Below are 25,141 nucleotides of genomic sequence, written 5' to 3'. Positions count from 1 at the left end.
TTAAAAAGCAGAGGAGTTAGATTAATAAATAATGGGGGGGGGGTAAGGCCCCCAGAAAGCAGGTTTATTTTTAAGAACTAAATGTCCTCAGTTCTACAATTTGCAGAGCCAAGTTAGAACGTAGACTGTAGAAATATACTACAGGTAGAAGCCCATTACACCTAGGTTGAAGACACATCCAAATTGCTATGCTGTATCAAAGCCTTTTTATGCCACCCTGGGCTGTTTACTTGCTATTTGCTTTAAGGGAATAATTTTTAATGTAATCACGGTCAGGAGTTACACAATGGAATCAGGAGGATAAAAAGTGCCTTTTCTTTTTCAGTTGGATAAAATGTAAAAGTCATCTTTCCTCTCTTTGATTGTATTATAGATTTTGTTGTTGTTTTAAATATGTGGGGATTTCCTACTGGGCTTTTCAGGAGGAGTGCTTTACCACTTTTCACCAAGTGGGGGCTCTGCTCAGCTGCACTACTGAGCGCAGCTTTGCAAATTCTCAGAGATAGGACTAATTCTTAGGGCTTCAGTGATGCTGTGGGCATTTTTGCTGCAAGATCTGAAGCCTGTGCACAGCCACCTCTGGTGAGGACTTGATTTTGTGTACTTTGAAAAATTCCAGGATTTGTATTCCGTTCCTAGTCTTTGTGGAAGGCTTAGGCCCAAGGAGTACTTCTGAGCTGAATTTTGCTCACTCCTGAGGCCCTGTAAGATTCCGTCTTCATTAGAGCTGGACCTACACACCACTGGGACCGGTCCTTGGAAAGATGCTCCCAGACTGTTTATTTGCCAGATTCTCTTTTAGCTTGATTGCCTGCCATGCAGACTCGTAGAAGTCAGAAGAAAAAAGTATTAGCCCTAAGAAATAATAGAAGCTAAAACATTCATTGAGTACTTTCCTTGCTGAGTACTATTTAAAATAAGTTATCAAATGAAATCATTTGACCCTCATAAAACTCTTATGATGTAGGTGCTATTAGTATTCCTACTTGCAAACGGGAAAACAGGCTTCAGGAGAGAGGTGAGAACCTCTTTGCACACCAATAACTAGGAACATAAATAGGATTTGGACCCAGGCAGTCAGACACCAGAGTCCACACCCTGAACCTCTGTACTATACTGCCTCACCAAGCCCAGGCATACTGAAAAGTGTGTGTTATATAAACTGATTCTATGGCATCTCATCTGTCACAGGACCCTTGCTTGACTGTTTTAAGACAGATAACTGAATTTTTTTTTAAGTGGCACTTACAATTTCTGCACATGTTGAACAGTAGCTGAGTTGTTGAGACTTCTTGAAAACTGGTCTCAGAGCTCGTTGTTTGAAACATTTGTCACATGAGCCAAATACATTAACGAGAAAGGTCTGGTCACACATCTTTTACCCAAGATGAAGCTGAAAAAAAGTGAAAAGAAGGGAGGGGGTGTGAGAAAAGCCAATGATTTTATCTTTCTAAAATCTCTTCTTGCTTGTACCATGGTAGCTATTCAGACGTCTACATGTGGAATAGAGTATATGCAGTTAATTTATAACCTTTCAATTATTACAACATGGTGGGTCAATATAACTCATTTAATCAGTGAGAAAGCATCAGACAATAGGTTTTCTGAACTTAACACGTCTAACCGGTTTTTTGGCAGGTGGCAGACACATTCAGGATTGATCCTTGCAGCACAATATCAATTCTGTGGGGTTTCACAATGGAAAACGTTGTTGTAATGGATGCTATAATTTAAAACTTTTAAAAACATTCCTCCCCTCAGGGTGAACTTTTAATGATAAGGGTCAGCAAATGATGGAGCCTGACCCCAACCAAAGCCAGGGGGCTAAGTGTGGTGCGGGTTCCGTGCAAGGCAAGCACTCACTTATTAAACATTTGACGGCCAAAGACCCAGGGTCCCTGCCTGTTCACAAGGAAGTCAACAGATAGGCCCACGCCGCTGCAGGGAGGCAGCACAAGCATCTAGTGGTTACAGGGACAGGCTCTGGCTGCCTGGTCCTGGCCCACGACTGAGGCTAGTTACCTGACCTCTCTGAAGCTTGGTTTTGCTAATCTATCAAGTGGAGATCTTAAAATCTACCCTTCTGGGGTTGTCAAGAGAATGGTAAGAGTCAGTGCATAAAGCACTTAGCTCAAGGTCGGTAATACAGGGAGTGTGCCAGCGAGGTCATGCTGCCCTCAGTGGCAGCAATAGCGGGAACAGTGGCTGCCTTGGGAAGGAGGGACATGGGTAGGGGCAGGGTGAGGCTGGGGATGCCGAAGAAAGCATAAGAGGAGCCTATGGCAACGGTTCAGACAAGACACGAGGAAGTCATGGGCTAAAGGTGAGAAAGTAACTTTTATCTGAGGAATGCAAGCCCTTTTAAATTATCAGGCCCAGAGAATCATGAAAATGAGACAGCAATAACGTTCTAGTCCCCACTTTGAGCTGTGTATTCATCTTTTATTATTATTATTATTATTATTATTATTATTATTATTATTATTTTGAGACAGAGTATCTCTCTGTCTCCCAGGCTGGAGTGCAGTGCAGTGGCACAATCTTGGCTCACTGCAACCTCGTTCTCCTGGGTTCAAGCGATTTTCCTGCCTCAGCCTCCCAAGTAGTTGGGATTACAGGCATAAGCCACCATGCCAGGCTAATTTTTCTATTTTTAGTAGAGACAGGGTTTCACCATGTTGGCCAGGCTGGTCTCAAACTCCTGACCTCAAGTGATCCACCCACCTCGGCCTCCCAAAGTGCTGGGATTACAGACATGAGCCACCACACCTGGCCTCATCTCTTGAAACTGCTTGCTATTGACACAAGTAGCTAAAAAATAACCTAATAATGCCACACTGGACACTATAACCCACACCCTGTAGTGTAACAATGTATAGCCAATCACTAATCAATGTTATTTCTGTAAACTAATGAGAATTCCTAACAGGTTTGTATCAGCCCACTCCCGGTCCCTCTTTTTTGCCTTTTTAAAAAAACTGCTTGTAACAAAGGCCAAACACATAATGTCCAAGGTTACTTGGGTCTGGGCCTTCCAGGAATCTGTCCTCACTTTGGCTCAAGTAAACTCCTTAAATCTTGGTTTGTGCTACAGCCTCTTCCTTTTAGGCCCACAAAGCAATGTAGTGGGATGGACTTGGACCATGCTTAGGAAAGAGAGAAGGAGCTGGATTTGGCATGTGGGGTTGAGGAGAGGGAGATGTGGGTGCTGTGGCCTAGATTTCTTTGGGAGACCGAGGGGTTATGTTGCCATTGCTGGAGATGAGGACAAAGCAGTTAAGGGGGAAGGGAGGGGGAAGGGAGCAGCCAGTGTGGCCCTGTCGATTTGGTAGATGTTCCAGAGTGAGCCCCGTCAAGATTTAAAGAAATTACTCCCTGAACATAAAGATAATTGGGGGCACTGGTCTGAACATTTCAACAGAGTCAAATCTGAGAGGGATGCATTTATGAGGGAGGTGACAGCTGGGGACATTTCTGATGAGGAACGTCTGCCATGTGGAGCCCACCCTGGGGCTGGAGAGATAATGGGGAGCTCGTGAGTTGGGCTGAGCTCCTACAGCAAAGGGGCAGTCAGCACAGTTCCAGAGACCTCTGGGCAACAAAGGCGTACAGGGCATCCCTTAGGGACAACAGCTCGTAAGGAAACCAGCTACCAACTGCTACAGAGTGCCCAGCCCTCGCCTCTCCCTGGGAGGGAGGCAGGACATCTGTGTTACAGCTGAGGGAAAGCAGGGGGATTAAACAAGTTCAAGGTCAGCGGCAGAGCTGAGTCTGTAAGTAGCGTGAATAGACACTTTGGAACCCTATTTCCAAGCTAGCATGGTTTTTCCACAAAAGGTGAGTTAACAAAAAAGGGCCCGCCCTCCAGAGCCTGGCCCATGGTGGGGCTTGGTAACTGTTGCATCCCACTCCCCAGCCCTGTAAAGGCAGCCAGTAACAAGGTCGGGCTGAGCACTCCCAGTAATAGCATTAGGACAGTGAGCCACAGGCTGTTAAGCAAGGGAGCAGCGTCATCCACGTGGATTATTCCAGCATTTGTGCTTCCACAAGTAGGTCAGAGAGAGAGAAGGGATGGCAGGAAAACAAACTAGGTTAAGAGATTGCTACGTTCTGGAGAAGAGGAAATGAGCTCCGGACAGAGGAGCAGCTACAGAAATGGAAGGCGAGAGGAACCCACGGCACCAAGTGGAGGAGGAATAGAAGGATGGCTGGGAGGCACGGGAGAGAAGGACAAATTGAAAAGATAGACGATATTCCGTATCTAGATAGAGGCAATGTTTTTCTTCTCAAACTAAATTTTGAATTTTTTTCAAATTATAAAAGATGCTGATAATGTTCATTATAAATAACTGGAAACAGAGGGCCAGGTGCGGTGGGTCACACCTGTAATCCCAGCACTTTGGGAGGCCGAGGCGGGTGGATCACTTGAGGCCAGGAATTTGAGACCAGCCTGGCCAACATAAGGAAACCCCATCTCTACTAAAAATACAAAAATTAGCCTGGCGTTGTGGTGCGCGCCTGTAATCCCAGCTACTCGGGAGGCTGAGGCAGGAGAATCACTTGAAGCTGGGAATCAGATGTTGCAGTAAGCTGAGATCACGCCACTGCACTCCAGCCTGGGCGACAGAGTGAGACTCCATCTCAAAAAAATAAATAAATAAATAAAATAAAATAAATAAGTAACTGGAAACAGAAGGACACAAAAAGGAGAAAGTAATCGCCCACATGCCTACACCAACAAATAACTGACCTGTTGGCATTTTATGTTTTCCTCTAGTACCTTTATTAAGTATATATGTGTGTACTTTTTTAAAAATTGGAATTATATGCCATATACTACTTTATATAATAACATTTTCATCTTCATGTCATTGCATATTCCTGGAAAACACCATTTTTTAACGGAGACTCCAATTTTTGAGTCATATGGGCCTTAAGTCATATCACATAGCTAGCATTTTAGACCTCACTGGTTAAACATGGGCAAGCTACAAACTAAATTTAAAGCATTTTTAAACTGTAAATGTTATACATATGCATTGTAGAAAGTTTGGGGGAAAAAAGACATAAGGAAGAAGATAATCACCTATAATCCCACCACTCAGAGAAACTTCTTTTTACATTTTGGTGTAGCAAGAATAGATTTGAGACCACTGAGGTCATACTGTTCATGTATACTGATTACATTTCTATATCTTGATGTTTTTCACTTAGTATTTATATCAGCTAAATTTAATTTTAGTACTTTCTGTTGTACTTATTGTCAATATCCTTTTTATGATGAGAGAATTTTTCACAGCTAGAGCCAATGTTTCGACGAGCATTTTGACAAGAAAGACAAAAATGCCCCATTTAACAAATTTTGACATGAAGTTGCTCTGCAGTAGTTCATAGAACTCAAACCTTCCCCTAATAACCTTATGCCAAGCACAAACTTTCTTTGATATGTTTTACCTAAATATATGACTTAAAAAATTACCACAGAAACACGTGTTTGTTTTAAAAAGAACCAATACCAAAGATGAGAAAGTAAAACTTGAATCCCCGATCACATGCCCTGCATTTTCACTGCCCTTAGTTTGTTGTTTATTCTTCCAGACTTTTCTGGCACAAACACATAGATACAGCTTTGGTAGTCATGCAAATAGGGCTACTTGCTTTCTTCATCTAACTTATTCTGTTAACACTTATAGATCTACCTTGTTTGGTAATAGGTTCAGCATTATTCTATACTGTGGAGTGTCATAATTTATTAAACCAACTTCCTGTGTTTGGATACATAGGGTATATCCAGTTTTTACTTTTAAAATACTGCTTCATTAACTCAATTAAAAATGGACAAAAGGACCTTCATACATTGCTGGTGGGAAGGTAAAGTGGGGTAGCCATTTTCCAATGGTGCAGCTGTGGAAAATGGTTTGGCAGTTATTCAAAACGTTAAATATACAGCTGTTACTATATGACCCCGCAATCCTACTTCTAGCTATATACCCAGGATACCTGAAAATGTATGTTCACCGGCCGGGCGTGGTGGCTAACGCCTGTAATCCCAGTACTTTGGAAGGCCCAGGCGGGCAGATCACCTGAGGTCAGCCTGGGCAACACGGTGAAACCCCACATCTACTATACAAAAATTAGCCAGGCGTGGTGGCAGGCGCCTGTAATCCCAGCTACTTGGGAGGCTGAGACATGAGAATCGCTTGAACTTGGGGGATGGAGGTAGCAGTGAGCCGAGATTGCGCCACTGAAGTCCAGCCTGGGCAATGCAGTGAGACTCCGTCTCAGAACAAAAAAAAAGAATAAAGAAAATATATGTTCACATAAAAATGTACATAGTAATTTTCATGGCAGCATTATTAGCCAAAAGTGAAAGCAACCCAAGTGTCCACCAACTGACAAATGAAAAACAAAATGTCTATCCCTCCAGTAGACTGCTATTCAGCAATAAAAAAGAATGACGTTCTGACACATGCTACAACATGGTCAAACCTTAAAAACGCTATCCTATGACAGAAGCTAGACACAAAAGGCCACATATTGTATGATTTATTTATGTGAAGGGTACAGGATCAGCAAATCCATAGAGACAGGAAGCAGATGAGTAGTTGCGAGGTGGAGGGAAGAGAGAATAAGGCGGAAGGAGGGAGCTGAGAGTGGCTGCTTAAGGGGTATGGAATTTCTTTTTTGCGGTGATGAAATACTCTGGAGTTAGTGGCAATGGTTGCAAATCCTTGTAAATAAACTAAAAAAACACTGAAATATATGTTTTAAAATGATGGATTTTAAAACACGAAACAAAACGTGGACATCATATCTCAATAAAGTTTTTTTTTTTTAGAGTCTTGCTCTGTCGCCCAGGTTGGAGTGCAGTGGTGCAATCTTGGCTCACTGCAAGCTCCACCTCCCAGGTTCACGCCATTCTCCTGCCTCAGCCTCCCAAATAGCTGGGACTACAGGCACCCGCCACCTCACCCGGCTTTTTGTATTTTTAGTAGAGACGGGGTTTCACTGTGTTAACCAGGATGGTCTCGATCTCCTGACCTCGTGATCTACCCACCTCAGCCTCCCAAAGTGCTGGGATTACAGGCGTGAGCCACCACGCCCAGCCCAAAGATTATTTTTAAAATGGACAAAAGGCTTGTGCAGTCACTTCACAAATGAGGATACTTATATGGTCAATAAACATATCATTATCATTAGTCATCAAAGAAATACAAAGTAAAACTACGATGTGATACAACTACTTACCCATCAGAAAACCTAAAAAGCCTGACAACACAAAGTGTGGGCAAGGATGTGGAGACTGGAACTGCCTTTCTCTGCTGGTGGGAGTATAAGTCGGTATAACCACTGTAGAAAACTGGTTGGTAGGAGCTACTAAAGTGAAACGGATATATTCTATGACCAAGCAATTCTACTCCTGCATACATACACCACAGAAAATAATGCTTATTTCTTTAAAATAAAATAAAATAAAATAAAATAAAATAAAATAAAATAAAATAAAATAAAATAAAATAAATGTCATAGCAGCTATTCATAGAAGGCCTAAACTTGAAAGACCCAAATGTTCACCAGTCATAAACTGTGAAATGAGCATAGAACAAAAACTGATACACACAACAATGTGGATGTATCTCAGACTCACAACTACAAAATGTTGTGCCAAAAACCTCTTTCTAACCCCATAAGCTGTACTCAGAGGTTTATGTTGTCATGTGTCACCTGGATCAAATTTTAAAACTGACTTAGTGATTTTAAGTATGCTTCATCTCTTTCCTGATGCCAATATTAATGTACAAAACACTTTACTATTTCAAAATAAATTCATGTGTATTGTAGAAAAACTAGATTCTACAGATGAACAACAACAAAACCCCTCACCCGCGCTCCCACCGCACAGAAAGCCCTGCTAACACTGGCCTGTCCTCATCTGGATGCTTTTCTGAGCATTTCAAAAGCTGGAGTATTTTAACCGAATGTCAGCATGCACATACCTTCCAGAGTCAGCACTGGGAGCCACAGAGCAGACGGTGAGAGGTGAGGACTAGCGCGCAGCTTGAGGTATGAAGCACCTCTCCCACCGGCTAATCTCCTTATCTTCTCGGAGTGCTTCTCAGCTTGCTTCCTTCCTCCACTGCACTTCCATGCTCCCTGCTGGGCACGCGCTGCCATCTGCATCCCTCACTCATCCGTGGAAACTTCTGCCCAGCCCCTCTGTGGAGAGAGACCTCGGCAGGTTTGATCTCTGTGTCTGCGCCCACTCACTGAGCAGCCCTCACATTCACCTGGGCTGCATGTTCTTAACATTTCTCTATTTTGGTCTCCTTGCCGCTGTCAGCTTTGTAGAACTGATCAAGACTGTGGGGTGAGTGCCTCCCTTTCCCCATTTTTCCACACATAAACTCCTCAGCCTCCACAGGTCTCCCTGTCCCCAAACATGACCTACCTTTCCCCATGGTTGACTCCCCACCACACACACACAGTCCTCCAATGGGACTTTGCTCCTTCAGTTCTCTCCCACCTCATCAGCAGTAGGATGGAGAAGGATGTGGCCCCTGCCCTCTGGGGCTCACAGGCCTACAGAGGAAATGGGCAGCATTTCTGGCTTCCAGCCCAGGGTAAGTGCTGTAAAACAGGCATAAATCCTGAGTTATGGAAGCCGAAAATCAAGTGATGGCTCCTCATGGTGTGGGGAAGGTCGAGAAAGGCCACGGAGGCTGCAGCTCAGGATCAGAAACCCTGCCAATTCTCTGCCAAGTAGCCCCTCATTCTGACACAGTGTGGAAGCGCCCTGGAGGCACAGCCTTAGCCAGCATTTATGACATATTTACTTCCTCTATAAACATTTTAGTATACTTTAAATGAGATATTATGAATCTATAAAGATTCTAGCATCTTTCAGTATGACCCTAAAGAAAGGCATAAAACTTGTGCACTTAGGAGACATGTCACCTCCTTGCAATGAAAGAATCTGACCCAATTCATTTGGTAATTAATTTTATTGATTAAAGTATTACAAAGTTCTACTTTTCATTTTTTCATGTACAATGTATTGAAATGAGCTAAACTAAATCACTTATAATATGAAAAGACATTATTACATATTAGCAGGGTGATATTGCTTCATAATCATGTATTATTCCTACCTCTAAGACAACAGTCTGTATTATAGAATCACAGCTGTCACCTGTGACTGTCAGAAACAGGTGCAGTTAGGACTCTTGGGTTGGTAATAGAACAGCACTGGATCCACAGGCCAGAGACTAGGAGTGCTTATCAAATGAGGTTTTAGGCTCTGAAAGGAAGGAATGAGAAGGTGTGCTGGGACAAAGAATAGCCAGTTCCCATAAAACTTGGGAAACATAGATTTTTCAAAAGGAGGGTCCGACATAATTTTTTAGTTACTTTTTCAGATAATTTAAAAATAAATACATTGACATGCTGATTAGAGAGAGAAAATAATTTAGGTTGCCTTTTTAAACTGAGTTTTTTTTAAAGTTATTGTATGAAAGGTATTAAAAAATAAAATTATGGTGAATATGTTGGCAGGTAAGATTTGAAGAAAAGTTCTTTCAGAGACGATAAATGGCATGGCAATTAAGCTTTAATAATATATTAGTTTTAAATAGATATACACATAAAAATACTTCATATGATTCATCTCAGATTGAACATTCTCTTAAAAATTAAAAGGGTCAGCCAGGCGCGGTGGCTCACACCTGTAATCCCAGCACTTTGGGAGGCTGAGGCGGGGGGATCACAAGGTCAAGAGATCGAGACCATCCTGGCCAACATGGTGAAACCCGTCTCTACTAAAAATAGAAAAATTAGCTGGGCGTGGTGGCGCATGCCTGTAGTCCCAGCTACTCAGGAAGCTGAGGCAGGAGAATCGCTTGAACCCTGAAGGCAGAGGTTGCGGTGAGCTGAGATCACGCCACTGCACTCCAGCCTGGCAACAGAGCGAGACTCTGGAGTCTCCAAAAAGAAAAAAATTTTAGAAGGGTCTAAAATATTTTTAAAATGCAGGGCATTTTCAGTAAAAAGAGTTCATGAAAACCTTCCATCCCCAGCAGGCATGGGGCAAGAGAGCTTTTGGCAGGCCATGGTGGCCAAATGGGATTTTTTCCTGGAAGACTCAGCCCTGGAATCCACTTGCAGCTTTGTAATGTACCAGAGTCACATGAACCTTAGAAAACTTGGAAGCCACCGTGTCCCCAGATCTCAGTCCCTCCTGGTAGAGCCCTGCCACAGGACAGAACAGATCAAGAGGCACGTGGAAGAAAATATGAGCCCTCCAGGAATCTCGGTGAAAACCAGCTGAGATTCGAGAGTGAGACATGGTTTTTCCAAATACAGCTGGTGTGTGTGAATTCTTACAAAATTACAGCAGCAGCACTGTCACTGTGAGTGAGAGATGATGTGGTCCATTTGAGAAAAGTCTATTTTCTTCCTTAAATCACATTCCAATTTCCATTGCCAATTAATAAAACACATCCCTCATATTGAACCTTCACTTAGCTTTTGAAGAAAAAGTGCATTGACTTTTTCTCCTGCTATAACCTGTTCAGAAAGCCTAGCTTGAAACTGCTGGGGATCTGAATCATTTCCAGAGCATGTGGAGAGGGCGTAAAAGGAAATGTGACTTGAAAGAGATATTTGGTATCCAACATCAGCTGTGATGAATCCTCCCGGCTATTTAGGAGAGCCTGAAATTAGAATCAGAGGAAAAATGAGTAAGGAAACTAACATGTTCTGCTTTACTGCTACCTGAAAGTCAAGGCAAAACACAGCTATCTCTAGTGGTGAGCTCCTTGCACCATCACATGAAATGACATACATGACAGCTTTTTAACAACAGCACAATTCCAAAGTCCGTCCAGGGCTTTCAGATCAGCTCTCATGAACAATTAACTTGCCCTGTTTCACTTCAGAAGTTAATTTCCCATGGGATGAGCTGACCATAAATCTGTTTTCTATTCTAATCTATTAATCATGGCATAATTCTAAGGTCAAACATGAGCAGATTTCAAGTATTACATTTTTATTGAACCCATCTTTCTTCTTCATGAGTTTGCAACCTTTTTGGTCTCAGGACCGCTTTATACTAAAACATGACTGAGGCCAAAAGCTTTTGTGTATATGAGTATAACTATCGGTATTTGCCATATTAGTAATTAAAATGATTTATTAATTCATTAAAATAAGCTCAATACATGTTAAACATAAGTTTCCAAAACAAAGAAAATTTAGTGAGAAGTGATTATTTTCTATTTTTGCAAATCTCTTTAATGTCTGACTTAATGTATTATCATATATAACCATATATTATATATGCCATATTTTAATGTTATATATGCTATATTATCATATATATGATATATCATATATATCTGCTTCTGCATTCAATCTGTTGTGATATGTTATTTTGGTTGAAGTACACAAAGAAAATCCACAGATAACTATTGAGAAAATCCACAGATACCTATTTAGAAAATCCACAGGTACATATTTAGAAAACGGAAGAGTTTGCAGACCCTCTTGAAAGTGTCTCAAGGACTCCCAGGGATCCTTGAGCCAAACTTGGAGAACTGCTGCCCTAGAGTTCCTTAGGGGAGAAACTTTAGGGATTATATAAGAAAAAATGGTTATACAAATGATTATAAAAGAAAAATGGTCTCTGTTTCCATTCAGCCTCTGCCCACTTGCACAGTATTCAACAATCAGTAAGAAATAAGATATACTGACAGAATACAGCACGGGAGACATGATTTTGGTGTTTTCATTCCCTTCCCACCTGGACTAAGGTGGATTCTGAAAATTTCACAGGAAAATTTCCTGCTTACCTTTGAGCTGGGTGCCTTTCATTTGTATATGTGGGTAAATGTACTTTAATCCTGGATTTCTATAATGTTAATTAAGTATCAACATCTTATACCAGAGTTAGGAAGTAAAATTAAAAGGCACATCCTTAAGAATCTCACCTGTACTTTGCGAACAAAGGATGGAGTCACTCTCTTCTCAAAGTCATCTATAGGTGTGTATGAATTAAGGATCTTTATGATCTGCAAACAGTACATAACTTGGTGTTAGACCATGCAGAATAATAACTCTGTTCGTAAAATAATGGTTCTGGTTATTGGGAACCACTGGGAAGCAAAGGTGGTTCTTTTAGCCTATAATTTGGTTCAGGAACTGTATGTTACCTATTTCCAAGAAAAGAAAACATGGGGAGAAAAGTGCCATAGGGAACAAAGGCAAAGCTGATAATCAGACAACAGTAAGAGGAGCCCCTTCCAGCCTCCCCACCTCCCACATGCCCACTCCTCCACATACACATTTGTGAGTTTAACGGGCAAGGAATGAATGCATCATAGACATTTGTGTGTATGTGTGTGTGATGATGATGATGATGATTATTTTTGAGATAAGGTCTCCCTTTATTGCCCAGGCTGGGGTGCAGTGGCATGATCTTGGCTCACTGCAGCCTCGAACCCCTGGACTCATGCGATCCTCCCGCCTCAGCCTCCCAAGTAGCTGGGACCAAAGGCATGTGCCATCACACCCAACTTTTTTTTTTTTTTTTGGTAGAGCATCTTACTATGTTGCCCAGACTAGTCTCAAACTCCTGGGCTCAGGCAATCCTCCCACCTTGGCCTCTCAAAGTGCTGGATTACAGCTGTGAGCCACCTTGCCCAGCCCATTTCGATGTTTTTAAGACCTAGTGTTAGTATTTAATAAATATTTATTAGATAAAAGGGTGGGCCATGGGTGATAGGTATGCTCCCGAGAGTACACAGAGAATCAGGGTGCCCACAGCTGGCTAAACCAAGAAAGGCAATGCCCACTGCACTGATGTGTCAAGGAAGAGCTGGGGAGACACTAAGCAAGCCCAGTCACCTGCACAGCAGACAGTGAGGTGCAGCGTTCGTAGATCTCCTTGGCATCACTGTCTGTGGTCTTCTTGACCTGAAGCAACCAGGCTGCCTGAGAGAGGGGCTCCAAAGTTTCCTTTGCTAAGCTGTTCTGCAAATTCTTATCTTTAAGCCATTCTTCTAAGTAGCTGATATTGCACCTGGAGGGAAAGGCAGAAGAACAGAGAATACTTTAGGGAAGGGTGCCAGATCCCCCTGTGTGTCCTGAGAGGGTACCAGAGTTCGCGGAGATCCTTAAGACCACAGCTCAGCGTTACTCATCTGCAAAATGAGGGAGCTGGACCGATGATCAGCTCTCCTAATCCAGGGTTCTAAGACTCATGGTGGTCTAGGCTGAGGGGCTGGAACAGCTACAGGCTTTGGGGAAAATCTGAGCAAAGAACAGCGATTGCAATCACTTACGAAATACAATTTTGAAAACTGGTTAAAGGAAAGAAACAGTGATATCTGAAGAGAAGACTTCCATTAGTATAAAAAACTGTTTTCTTTTTCCTGAATTGGCAGAAATCTTTCAATTAATGAAGGCTTTCTTTCAGTCGACTGCAGTTTTTATTCTTATTTCTGTCACTAATTGCCACATGGGTTTATGAGTTAAGAGGCAGGGGTTTTAGTCCTACCAATCCACTGTGTGAACCTGGGAAGTTAACTGACCTCTCTGGGTACAATGAGAGTGTTGAGAACCCTCAAACATTGCTAGTGGGAACGTAAAATGGTACAGCTGTTGTGGAAGACAGTTTGGTGGTTTCTCAAAATTGAATACAGACTTACCATATGACACAGCAATTCCACTCCTAGATATGTACTCAAGAGAAGTGAAAGCATGTCCAAACAAAACTCTGTACACAAATGTTCACAGCAGCATTATTCATAATAGCCCCAAAATGAAAACAACCCAAAATATCCATCAACTGATGAATGAATGAACAAACTGTGGCATTATCCATACAATAGGATATTATTCAGCAATGAAAAGGAATGAGGTGCTGATATTGCTACATGGATGAACCTCCCAAACATTACGTAAGTGAAAGAAGCCATCCACAAAAGATAACATTTTATGATTCCATTTATTTTTAAATGTCCAGAATAGGCAAAATCTGTAGGAAAAGAAAACATATTAATGGTTTCCTAGGCTGGGCGGGGTAGGGAGTTGGGGTGGGGGATGAGAGTGGCTGCTAATGGGTATAAGGTTTCGTTCTGGAGGGATGAAAATGTTCTAAAATTACCTTACGGTGACAGTTGCACAACTATGTAAATATATCAAAAACGATTGAACTATACACTTTCTTTACTTATTTAGTTATTTTTGAGATGGAGTCTCCCTCTATCACCCAGGCGGGAGTGCAGTGGCCTGATCTCAGCTCACTGAACCCTCCACCTCTCAGGTTCAAGCAATTCTCCTGCCGTAGCCTCCTGAGCAGCTGGGATCACAGGCACCTGCCACTACGCCCGGCTAATTTTTGTATTTTTAGTAGAGACAGGGTTTTACCATGTTGGCCAGGCTGGTCTTGAACTCCTGGCCTCAAGTGATCTGCCTGCCTCAGCCTCCCAAAGCACTGGGGTTACAGGTGTGAGCGACTGTGTCCAGCCTGAACTACATACTTTAAACAGGTGAACTGTATGGTATATAAATTACACACCAATGAAACTGCTAAAAAAACAATGAGTGTTGAATAAAGTGATCTCTAAAGTCAGTTCCAGCTCTGGGCCGGGCATGGTGGCTCATGCCTATAATCCCAGCACTTTGGGAGACTGAGGCAGGCTGATCACGTGAGGTCAGGAGTTCGAGACCAGCCTGGCCAACATGGCAAAACCCTGTCTCCACTAAAAATACAAAAAATTAGCTGGGTATGGTGGCGGATGCCTGTAATCCCAGCTACTCGGGAGGCTGAGGCAGGAGAATCACTTCAACCCGGGAGGCGGAGGTTGCAGTGAGCTGAGATTGTGCCACTATACTTCAGCCTGGGCGACAGAGTGAGACTTTCTCAAAATAAATAAAGTCAGTCCCAGCTCTGACCTTAAGGATTAGCAATGCCTTCCTTAAGAAGACATGGGTCTTCTTTCTGGCTGTAACATTTGGACAGTGATGCTGAACTAATGTTATTCCATAGGATAGTGGGAGATAACATATCTTGTGTTGGTTCTCACTATCCCCCATTTTTGCATTGCTACTTTTGTCCCACTAGTTTGAGTTCTTATTACTTTTGTTTAGTTTTTGTTGTTGTTGTTTTTGTTGTTTTTTGTTTGTTTGAGACAGAGTCTCGCTCTGTCGCCCAGGCTGGAGAGTAGTGGTGCGATCTTGGCTCACTGCAACTTCCGCGTCCTGGGTTCAAGAGATTCTCCTGCTTCAGCCTCCCGAGTAGCTGGTACTACAGGCGCCTGCCACCACGCCCAGCTAATTTTTGTATTTTTAGTAGAGACGGGGTTTCACCATATTGGCCAGGCTGGTCTCGAACTCCTGACCTTGTGATCTGCCCACCTCAGCCTCCCAAAGTGCTGGGATAACAGGTGTGAGCCACCGTGCCCGGCCTACTTTTAGTTTCTTGTTTTTGTTTTTGTTCTGAGACGGAGTCTCGCTCTGTCGTCCAGGATGTAGTGCAGTGGCGCGATCTTGGCTCACTGCAAACTCCGACTCCCGGGTTCACGCCCTTCTCCTGCCTCAGCCTCCCGAGTAGCTGGGACTACAGGAGCCCGCCACCATGCCCGGCTAATTTTTTGTATTTTTAGTAGAGACGGGGTTTCACCATGTTAGCCAGGATGGTCTCGATCTCCTGACTTCGTGATCCGCCTGCCTCGGCCTCCCAAAGTGCTGGGATTACAGGTGTGAGCCACTGCGCCCGGCCCTACTTTTGGTTTTGACTACAGGTTTCTAACGGGGCTCCCATCTCAGCCCTTCTAATTCACCCTATTCAAATAAACTGCCACAGTCCTTTCTAAAATCCGAATTTTGAGCACATTAATTCTCCCACTCAAAGATGTGTGGTGGGTTTCCAGTTCCTGGTGAGATGGAGTAACCACACTCCATCTTGTCTGTCCCACTGAACACAGCTATAAAGCCTGGATGGAATGCATTGGGCAGCTGTTTGAGGACTTGGAAAAGTAAATAGTAGCAGGGGAAGATGACCAGAATTTGAAGTCCTTCCAAGTCAGAAGTGAGATCATCACTTTTCCCCTCTGCTGTTCACTGGCCTCTACTCACCACAGTTTGAAACTCAGAGGTGGGCATCAATGCCAATAAAGACCTTCCAGGGGAGCTCTCTGGTTCTAGCTCAAGGAGCTGAAAAGGGGTCTCCTAATGCTCAATGCCCTACCTTTTCCCTGTCCTTTTTCTCTATTCTCTCATGCTCAAGTTCCAATCCCATGTCGACAGCAGTGGTGGCGAAGGAGGCCAGAAGGAACCTAAAACTCGAAGAGAAGGGAAACTTCCTTTCCAATCGGAGGATCTGTGGTTTAAGGTTCTCTCCTTGCCCTCACCGTCTGGCCCCAGATGGGGACATCTGCAGGAAGTACACTGCAGAGCAAGTCAACGAAAGCTCCAGTTTTCTAGCTGAAGCACCAAAAGGGGGGCAGAAAGTAATAGGAATGCCACAGAAAGGGAGGAGCCCGGGAAAGTTGGGAAAAGCAGTTTGTTACAGTTCTTTATTAACTCCTGGGTTTATCCCTGAGCCCATGCATGAATCTGACCCTAAACAGCATACACAGACTTTGAGAACTGAACTATGAAACATACCATTACCCAAGTTCCAAGCTGGCCACCGTTTTTCACACATATGAAACGGACCCAAAGAGCACCACAAAACCCTTACACATAGAAATGACATGAGAACCACAAAGCATAGAGGATGGTCAGAACTTGTAGTCTGGACCCAAGTGCATTATCCACCTGATGAAAATATCGACATTCTCCATATGATCTAAAGATTTAGAGTCTTGGCCAGGGATGGTGGCTCACATCTGTAATCCCAGCACTTTGGGAGGCTGAGGGGGGTGGATCACTTGAGATCAGGAGTTCGAGACCAGCTTGGCCAACATGGTGAAACCCTGTCTCTACTAAAAATACAGAAATTAGCCAGGCGTGGTGGTGGTTGCTTGTAATCCCAGCTACTCGGGAGGCTGAGGCACAACAACTGCTTGAACCCAGGCGGAGGTTGCAGTGAGCCTAGATTGTGCCGCTGCACTCAAGCCTGGGTGACGGAGCAAGACTCAGTCTCAAAAAAAAAAAAAAAAAAACCCAGGAAAAAAACTAAAAAATGAAGACCTAGAGTCTCATAATATAGTATTTAAAAATATCCAATATACAATTCAAAATTGGCATATGAAGAACCAGAAAGATCTCAACTCACATTAAACAAAACAACTCATAGATGTCAACACTGAGATGACACAGATATTCAAATTATCTGACCAAGACTTTAAAGAAGTCATCATAAAAATGCCTCTTGTAATGAATCAAAAGATGTAAAGTCTCAGAAAAGAAACAGAAGATATAAAGAAAAACCAAATGGAAATTTTAGAATTGAAAAATACAATAATAGAAATAAAAGAACTCACCGAATGGGCTTACTAGCAGAATAGAGATGACAGAGGAGAGTCTGTGAACTTGAAAGGATTAACAGAGATTATCCAATCTGAACAGCCCAGAAGAAAAGAACTAAGAAAAAGGAGCAGAATTTTATGGACCTGTGGGACAATAATGAAAAGTCTTTAACAGTTGGTTCACTGAAGTTCCGGAAAGAGAAGACAAAGAGTATGATGCAGACAAAATATCTGAAAAAATAGTGGCTGAAAATGTACCAAATTTGGTGAATGGCCAGATTCAAGAAGCTCAGGAAATTCCAAACAGGCTAAACCCAAAGAAATCCACACCCAGACACATCACAAACTGTAGAAAACTAAAGACAAAGAAAAAAATTTTAAAAAGCAATCAGAGAAAAATTATGCATTATTTATGGGGAATAATTCAAATGACTATGGATTTCTTATCTGAAACCACAGTAGCTAGAAAAAAAGTAAAACATTTTTAAACTGGTGAAAGGAAACAACTGTCAATCCAGAATTCTACATCCTAGAAACATATCCTTTAGGAATAAAGGTAAAGTGAAGACATTTTCAACTGAAAGAAAACTAAGAATTTATTGCCAATGAAACTGCTCTAAAAGGAATACTAAAATACTTTCTTCAGGCAGAAGAAAAATTATATCAAAATGAGACTTGGAAAAAAATGAGACTTGGAACATTAGGAATGAAGAAACAACAGAAATGGTAAATACCTGGTTGAGTATAATAGACTATTCTTCTCTTACTGAGTTCTTTAAAATATGTTTGACGGTTGAAAACTAAAATTACAATATTGTATGGTACAGTTTTTGATGTATGTAGATCTAATATATAAGACCACTGCAACATAAAGTAGGGAGGCTAAAGGGGCCTACATGATGGTAACATTTCTACATTCCACTTGATGTGGTAAGATATTGATTCTAAATAGACTGTGAAAAGTTAAGTATATGTACTGGAATCCCTAGAGCAACAACTAAAAAAAAAAGATCAAAGGGATAATACTAAAAAAAAAAAAAAAAAAATAGATAATTTAGAAAGGGATACTAAAAAATTTCAAATAACCCCAAAGAAGCAGATAAAGAAAATGGAGAAATGAAAACCAGAAGCAACAAGCAGAAATTAATAAAATGGTAATCCTAAATATAAATATTATATTACATTAAAATGATCTAAACGTCCCCATTCGGAAGCATAGATTCCAGCCTGAGCAACATAGTGAGGCTCTGTTTCTACAAAAATGGCATATGCCTGTAGTACCAGCTACCTGTGGGGCTGAGGAGGGAGGATCGCTTGAGCACATGGTGAAATGATGGAAAACTGAAGGCAGGATATGAACAGCCCCTTTGAATGGAGCACGCCAGGAATGATGGAAAAATTGGTTAGAAAGAGAGTGGAATGCTAGGGTAAGAAATGCCTGGTTTATTTTTGTTGTTTGTTTGCTTGTTTTGAGATGGAGTCTCACTCTGTGGGTGAGTGCAGTGGTGCACTCCCAGGCTGGAGTGCAATGGTGCAACTTCCGCCTCCCAGCTTAAGCGATCCTCCCACCTCAGCCTCCCGAGTAGCTGGACCCACAGGCGAGTGCCACCATACCTGACCACCATACCAGGAGGTCAAGGTTGCAGTGAGCCATGATCATGCCACTGGACTCCAGCCTGAGTGACAGAGTGAGACCCTGACTCCAAAAACAAAACAAAGAAGCAGCATCATAGATTGTCAGGTTGGATTAAAAAAAAAATAGATCCAAATATCTGTTGCCTACAAGAAATTCACTTCAAATATGATATAGGTAGGTTAAAAGTAAAAGGACAGGCAAAGATATATACTAAGGAAACACTAATCAAAATAAATTTGTAGTGGTTATATTAATTTTAGACAAAGTAGACTTTGGGGCAGGCAGAGAAAATTACCAGAGAGGCCAGGCGCAGTGGCTCACGCCTGTAATCCCAGCACTTTGGGAGGCCGAGGTGGGCGGATCATGAGATCAAGAGATTGAGACCATCTTGGCTAACATGATGAAACCCCATCTCTACTAAAAATACAAAAATTAGCTGGGCGTGGTGGCGTGCGCCTGTAGTCCCAGCTACTTGGGAGGCTGAGGCAGGAGAATCGCTTGAACCCGGGAGGTGGAGGTTGCAGTGAGCCGAGATCATGCCACTACACTCCAACCTGGGTGACAGAGTGAGACTCTGTCTCAAAAAAAAAAAAAAAAAAAGAAAGAAAAGAAAAAGAAAAAGAAAATTACCAGAGAGGGATAAAGAAAGACACTACATAATGATAGGAGAATACATTCACCAAGAAGACATAACAATTCTTAATGTATATGTACCAAACAAGAGAACTTTAACATACATGAAGCAAAAACTAACAGATTGAGAAAAGAAATAGACAAATTCATAATTACAGTTGGAAACTTCAACACTCCTCATAGTAATTAATAGAACTAGTAGAACAATATCATCAACAAACTAAGTCTAATTGATGTTTATAGAACCTTCCAGAGGGTGGAGCCAAGATGGCCGAATAGGAACAGCTCCGGTCTCCAGCTCCCAGCCCCAGCGACACAGAAGACGGGTGATTTCTGCATTTCTGCTTGAGGTACCGGTTTCATCTCACTAGGGAGTGCCTAACAGTGGGTGCAGGACAGTCGGTGAAGCGCACTGTGTGCGAGCCGAAGCAGGGCGAGGCATTGCCTCACTCGGGAAGCGCAAGGGGTCAGGGAGTTCCCTTTCCTAGTCAAAGAAAGGGAAAACAGACGGCACCTGGAATATCGGGTCAGTCCCGTCCCAATACTGCGCTTTTCCAACGGGCCTGGAAAACGGCACACTAGGAGATTGTGTCCCGCACCTGGCTCGGAGGGTCCTATGCCCACAGAGTCTTGCTGATTGCTAGCACTGCAGTCTGAGATCACGCTGCAAGGCGGCAACGAGGCTGGGGGAGGGGCGCCCGCCATTGCCCGGGCTTGCTTAGGTAAACAAAGCAGCCAGGAAGCTCGAACTGGGTGGAGCCCACCACAGCTCAAGGAGGCCTGCCTGCCTCTGTAGGCTCCACCTCTGGGGGCAGGGCACAGACAACCAAAAACTCAGCGAGAACCTCCACAGCCTTAAATGTCCCTGTCTGACTGACAGCTTTGAAGAGAGTAGTGGTTCTCCCAGCACGCAGCTGGAGATCTGAGAACGGACAGACTGCCTCCTAAAGTGGGTCCCTCACCCCTGAGCAGCCTAACTGGGAGGCACCCCCCCAGTGGGACAGACTGACACCTCATTCAACCGGGTACTCCTCTGAGACAAAACTTTCAGAGGAACTATCAGACAGCTGAATTTGTGGTCTCACGAAAATCCGCTGTTCTGCAGCCACCGCTGCTGACACCCAGCCAAACAGGGTCTGGAGTGGACCTCTAGTAAACTCCAACAGACCTGCAGCTGAGGGTCTTGTCTGGTAGAAGGAAAATTAACAAACAGAAAGGACATCCACACCAAAAACCCACCTGTACATCACCATCATCGAAGACAAAAAGTAGACAAAACCACAAAGATGGGGAAAAAACAGACCAAAAAAACTGGAAACTCTAAAAAACAGAGCACCTCTCCTCCTCCAAAGGAACGCAGTTCCTCACCAGCAACGGAACAAAACTGGATGGAGGATGACTTTGATGAGTTGAGAGAAGAAGGCTTCAGACGATCAAACTACTCTGAGCTACGAGAGGAAATTCAAAACAATAGCAAAGAAGTTAAAAACTTTGAAAAAAAATTAGAAGAATGGATAACTAGAATAACCAATGGAGAGAAGGGCTTCAAGGAGATGATGGAGCTGAAAGCCAAGTTTCGAGAACTACGCGAAGAATGCAGAAGCCTCAGTAGCAGATGCGATCAACTGGAAGAAAGGGTATCGCTGATAGAAGATGAAATGAATGAAATGAAGAGAGAAGGGAAGTTTAGAGAAAAAAGAATAAAAAGAAATGAACAAAGCCTCCAAGAAATTTGGGACTATGTGAAAAGACCAAACCTACGTCTGATTGGTGTACCTGAAAATGATGGGGAGAATGGAACCAAGTTGGAAAACACTCTGCAAGATATTATCCAGGAGAACTTCCCCAATCTAGCAAGGCAGGCCAGCATTCAGATTCAGGAAATACAGAGAATGCCACAAAGATACTCCTCGAGAAGGGCAACTCCAAGACACATAATTGTCAGATTCACCAAAGTTGAAATGAAGGAAAAAATGTTAAGGGCAGCCAGAGAGAAAGGTCGGGTTACCCACAAAGGGAAGCCCATCAGACTAACAGCTGATCTCTCAGCAGAAACTCTACAAGCCAGAAGAGAGTGGGGGCCGATATTCAACATTCTTAAAGAAAAGAATTTTCAACCCAGAATTTCCTATCCCGGCAAACTAAGCTTCATAAGTGAAGGAGAAATAAAATACTTTACAGACAAGCAAACGCTGAGTGATTTTGTCACCACCAGGCCTGCCCTAAAAGAGCTCCTGAAGGAAGCACTAAACATGGAAAGGAACAACCGGTACCAGCCCCTGCAAAAACATGCCAAATTGTAAAGACCATCGAGGCTAGGAAGAAACTATAGCAACTAATGAGCAAAATAACCAACTAACATCATAATGACAGGATCAGATTCACACATAACAATATTCACGTTAAATGTAAATGGGCTAAATGCTCCAATCAAAAGACACAGACTGGCAAACTGGATAAGGAGTCAGGACCCATCAGTGTGCTGTATTCAGGAAACCCATCTCACGTGCAGAGACACACATAGACTCAAAATAAAGGGATGGAGGAAGATCTATCAAGCAACTGGAAAACAAAAAAAGGCAGGGGTTGCAATCCTAGTCTCTGATAAAATAGACTTTAAACCAACAAAGATCAAAAGAGACAAAGAAGGCCATTACATAATGGTAAAGGGATCAATTCAACAAGAAGAGCTAACTATCCTAAATATATATGCACCCAACACAGGAGCACCCAGATTCATAAAGCAAGTCCTCAGTGACCTACAAAGGGACTTAAACTCCCACACAATAATAATGGGAGATTTTAACCCCACTGTCAACATTAGACAGATGAACGAGACAGAAAGTTAACAAGGATATCCAGGAATTGAATTCAGCTCTACATAAAGTGGACCTAATAGACATCTACAGAACTCTCCACCCCAAATCAACAGAATATACATTTTTTTCAGCACCACACCACACCTATTCCAAAATTGACCACATAGTTGGAAGTAAAGCTCTTCTCAGCAAATGTAAAAGAACAGAGATTATAACAAACTGTCTCTCAGACCACAGTGCAATCAAACTAGAACTCAGGATTAAGAAACTCAGTCAAAACCGCTCAACTACATGGAAACTGAACAACCTGCTCCTGAATGACTATTGGGTACATAATGAAATGAAGGCAGAAATAAAGATGTTCTTTGAAACCAACGAGAACAAAGACACAACATACCAGAATCTCTGGGACACGTTCAAAGCAGTGTGTAGAGGGAAATTTATAGCACTAAATGCCCACAAGAGAAAGCAGGAAAGATCCAAAATTGACACCCTAACATCACAATTAAAAGAACTAGAAAAGCAAGAGCAAACACATTCAAAAGCTAGCAGAAGGCTAGAAATAACTAAAATCAGAGCAGAACTGAAGGAAATAGAGACACAAAAAACCCTTCAAAAAATTAATGAATCTAGGAGCTGGTTTTTTGAAAAGATCAACAAAATTTATGGACCGCTAGCAAGACTAATAAAGAAGAAAAGAGAGAAGAATCAAATAGATGCAATAAAAAACGAAAAAGGGGATATCACCACCGATCCCACAGAAATACAATCTACCATCAGAGAATACTACAAACACCTCTATGCAAATAAACTAGAAAATCTGGAAGAAATGGATAAATTCCTCGACAAATACACCCTCCCAAGACTAAACCAGGAAGAAGTTGAATCTCTGAATAGACCAATAACAGGTTCTGAAATTGTGGCAATAATCAATAGCTTACCAGCCAAAAAGAGTCCAGGACCTGATGGATTCACAGCTGAATTCTACCAGAGGTACAAGGAGGAACTGGTACCATTCCTTCTGAAACTATTCCAATCGATAGAAAAAGAGGGAATCCTCCCTAACACATTTTACGAAGCCAGCATCGTCCTGATACCAAAACCTGGCAGAGACATAACCAAAAAAGAGAATTTCAGACCAATATCCTTGATGAACATTGATGCAAAAATCCTCAATAAAATACTGGCAAACCGAATCCAGCAGCACATCAAAAAGCTTATCCACCATGATCAAGTGGGCTTCATCCCTGGGATGCAAGGCTGGTTCAACACACGCAAATCAATAAATGTAATCCAGCATATAAACAGAACCAAAGACAAAAACCACATGATTATCTCAATAGATGCAGAAAAGGCCTTTGACAAAATTCAACAACCTTCATGCTAAAAACTCTCAATAAATTAGGTATTGATGGGACGTATCTCAAAATAATAAGAGCTATCTACAACAAACCCACAGCCAATATCATACTGAATGGGCAAAAACTGGAAGCATTCCCTCTGAAAACTGGCACAAGACAGGGATGCCCTCTCTCACCGCTCCTATTCAACATAGTGCTGGAAGTTCTGGCCAGAGCAATCAGGCAGGAGAAGGAAATAAAGGGTATTCAATTAGGAAAAGAGGAAGTCAAATTGTCCCTGTTTGCAGATGACATGATTGTATATCTAGAAAACCCCATTGTCTCAGCCCAAAATCTCCTTAAGCTGATTAGCAACTTCAGCAAAGTCTCAGGATACAAAATTAATGTACAAAAATCACAAGCATTCTTGTACACCAATAACAGACAAACAGAGAGCCAAATCATGAGTGAACTCCCATTCACAATTGCTTCAAAGAGAATAAAATACCTAGGAATCCAACTTACCAGGGATGTGAAGGACCTCTTCAAGGAGAACTACAAACCACTGCTCAATGAAATAAAAGAGGATACAAACAAATGGAAGAACATTCCATGCTCATGGGTTGGAAGAATCAATATCGTGAAAATGGCCATACTGCCCAAGGTAATTTATAGATTCAATGCCATCCCCATCAAGCTACCAATGACTTTCTTCACAGAATTGGAAAAAACTACTTTAAAGTTCATATGGAACCAAAAAAGAGCCCGCATCGCCAAGTCAATCCTAAGCCAAAAGAACAAAGCTGGAGGCATCACGCTACCTGACTTCAAACTATACTACAAGGCTACAGTAACCAAAACAGCATGGTACTGGTACCACAACAGAGACATAGATCAATGGAACAGAACAGAGCCCTCAGAAATGATGCCGCATAGCTACAACTATCTGATCTTTGACAAACCTCACAAAAACAAGAAATGGGGAAAGGATTCCCTATTTAATAAATGGTGCTGGGAAAACTGGCTAGCCATATGTAGAAAGCTGCAACTGGATCCCTTCCTTACACCTTATACAAAAATTAATTCAAGATGGATTAAAGACTTATATGTTAGACCTAAAACCATTAAAATCCTACAAGAAAACCTAGGCAATACCATTCAGGACATAGGCGTGGGCAAGGACTTCATGTCTAAAACACCAAAAGCAATGGCAACAAAAGCCAAAATCGACAAATGGGATCT

General features: G+C 42.3%; 1 protein-coding gene across 4 annotated transcripts in view; it reads right to left on the bottom strand.

The window, feature by feature from the left end:
• Positions 1-8,983: 8,983 nt before the first annotated feature.
• Positions 8,984-25,141, bottom strand: part of MYO5C (myosin VC) — a 110,353-nt gene continuing 94,195 nt past the window's right edge. For all 4 annotated transcript variants that reach the window (XM_055279167.2, XM_055279169.2, XM_055279170.2 and 1 more), the window contains 3 exons: positions 12,901-13,075; positions 11,985-12,065; positions 8,984-10,709 (listed from right to left, as the gene is read on the bottom strand). In XM_055279167.2, coding sequence (XP_055135142.2) covers positions 10,557-10,709; positions 11,985-12,065; positions 12,901-13,075 — 409 coding nt within the window. In that variant the 3' untranslated portion in view covers positions 8,984-10,556. The remainder of the gene's footprint in view (positions 10,710-11,984; positions 12,066-12,900; positions 13,076-25,141) is intronic.

This window comes from Symphalangus syndactylus, chromosome 5 (assembly GCF_028878055.3).
Source record: "Symphalangus syndactylus isolate Jambi chromosome 5, NHGRI_mSymSyn1-v2.1_pri, whole genome shotgun sequence".
Taxonomy (NCBI): domain Eukaryota; kingdom Metazoa; phylum Chordata; class Mammalia; order Primates; family Hylobatidae; genus Symphalangus; species Symphalangus syndactylus.
This window is presented reverse-complemented; position numbering and strand designations above follow the sequence as displayed.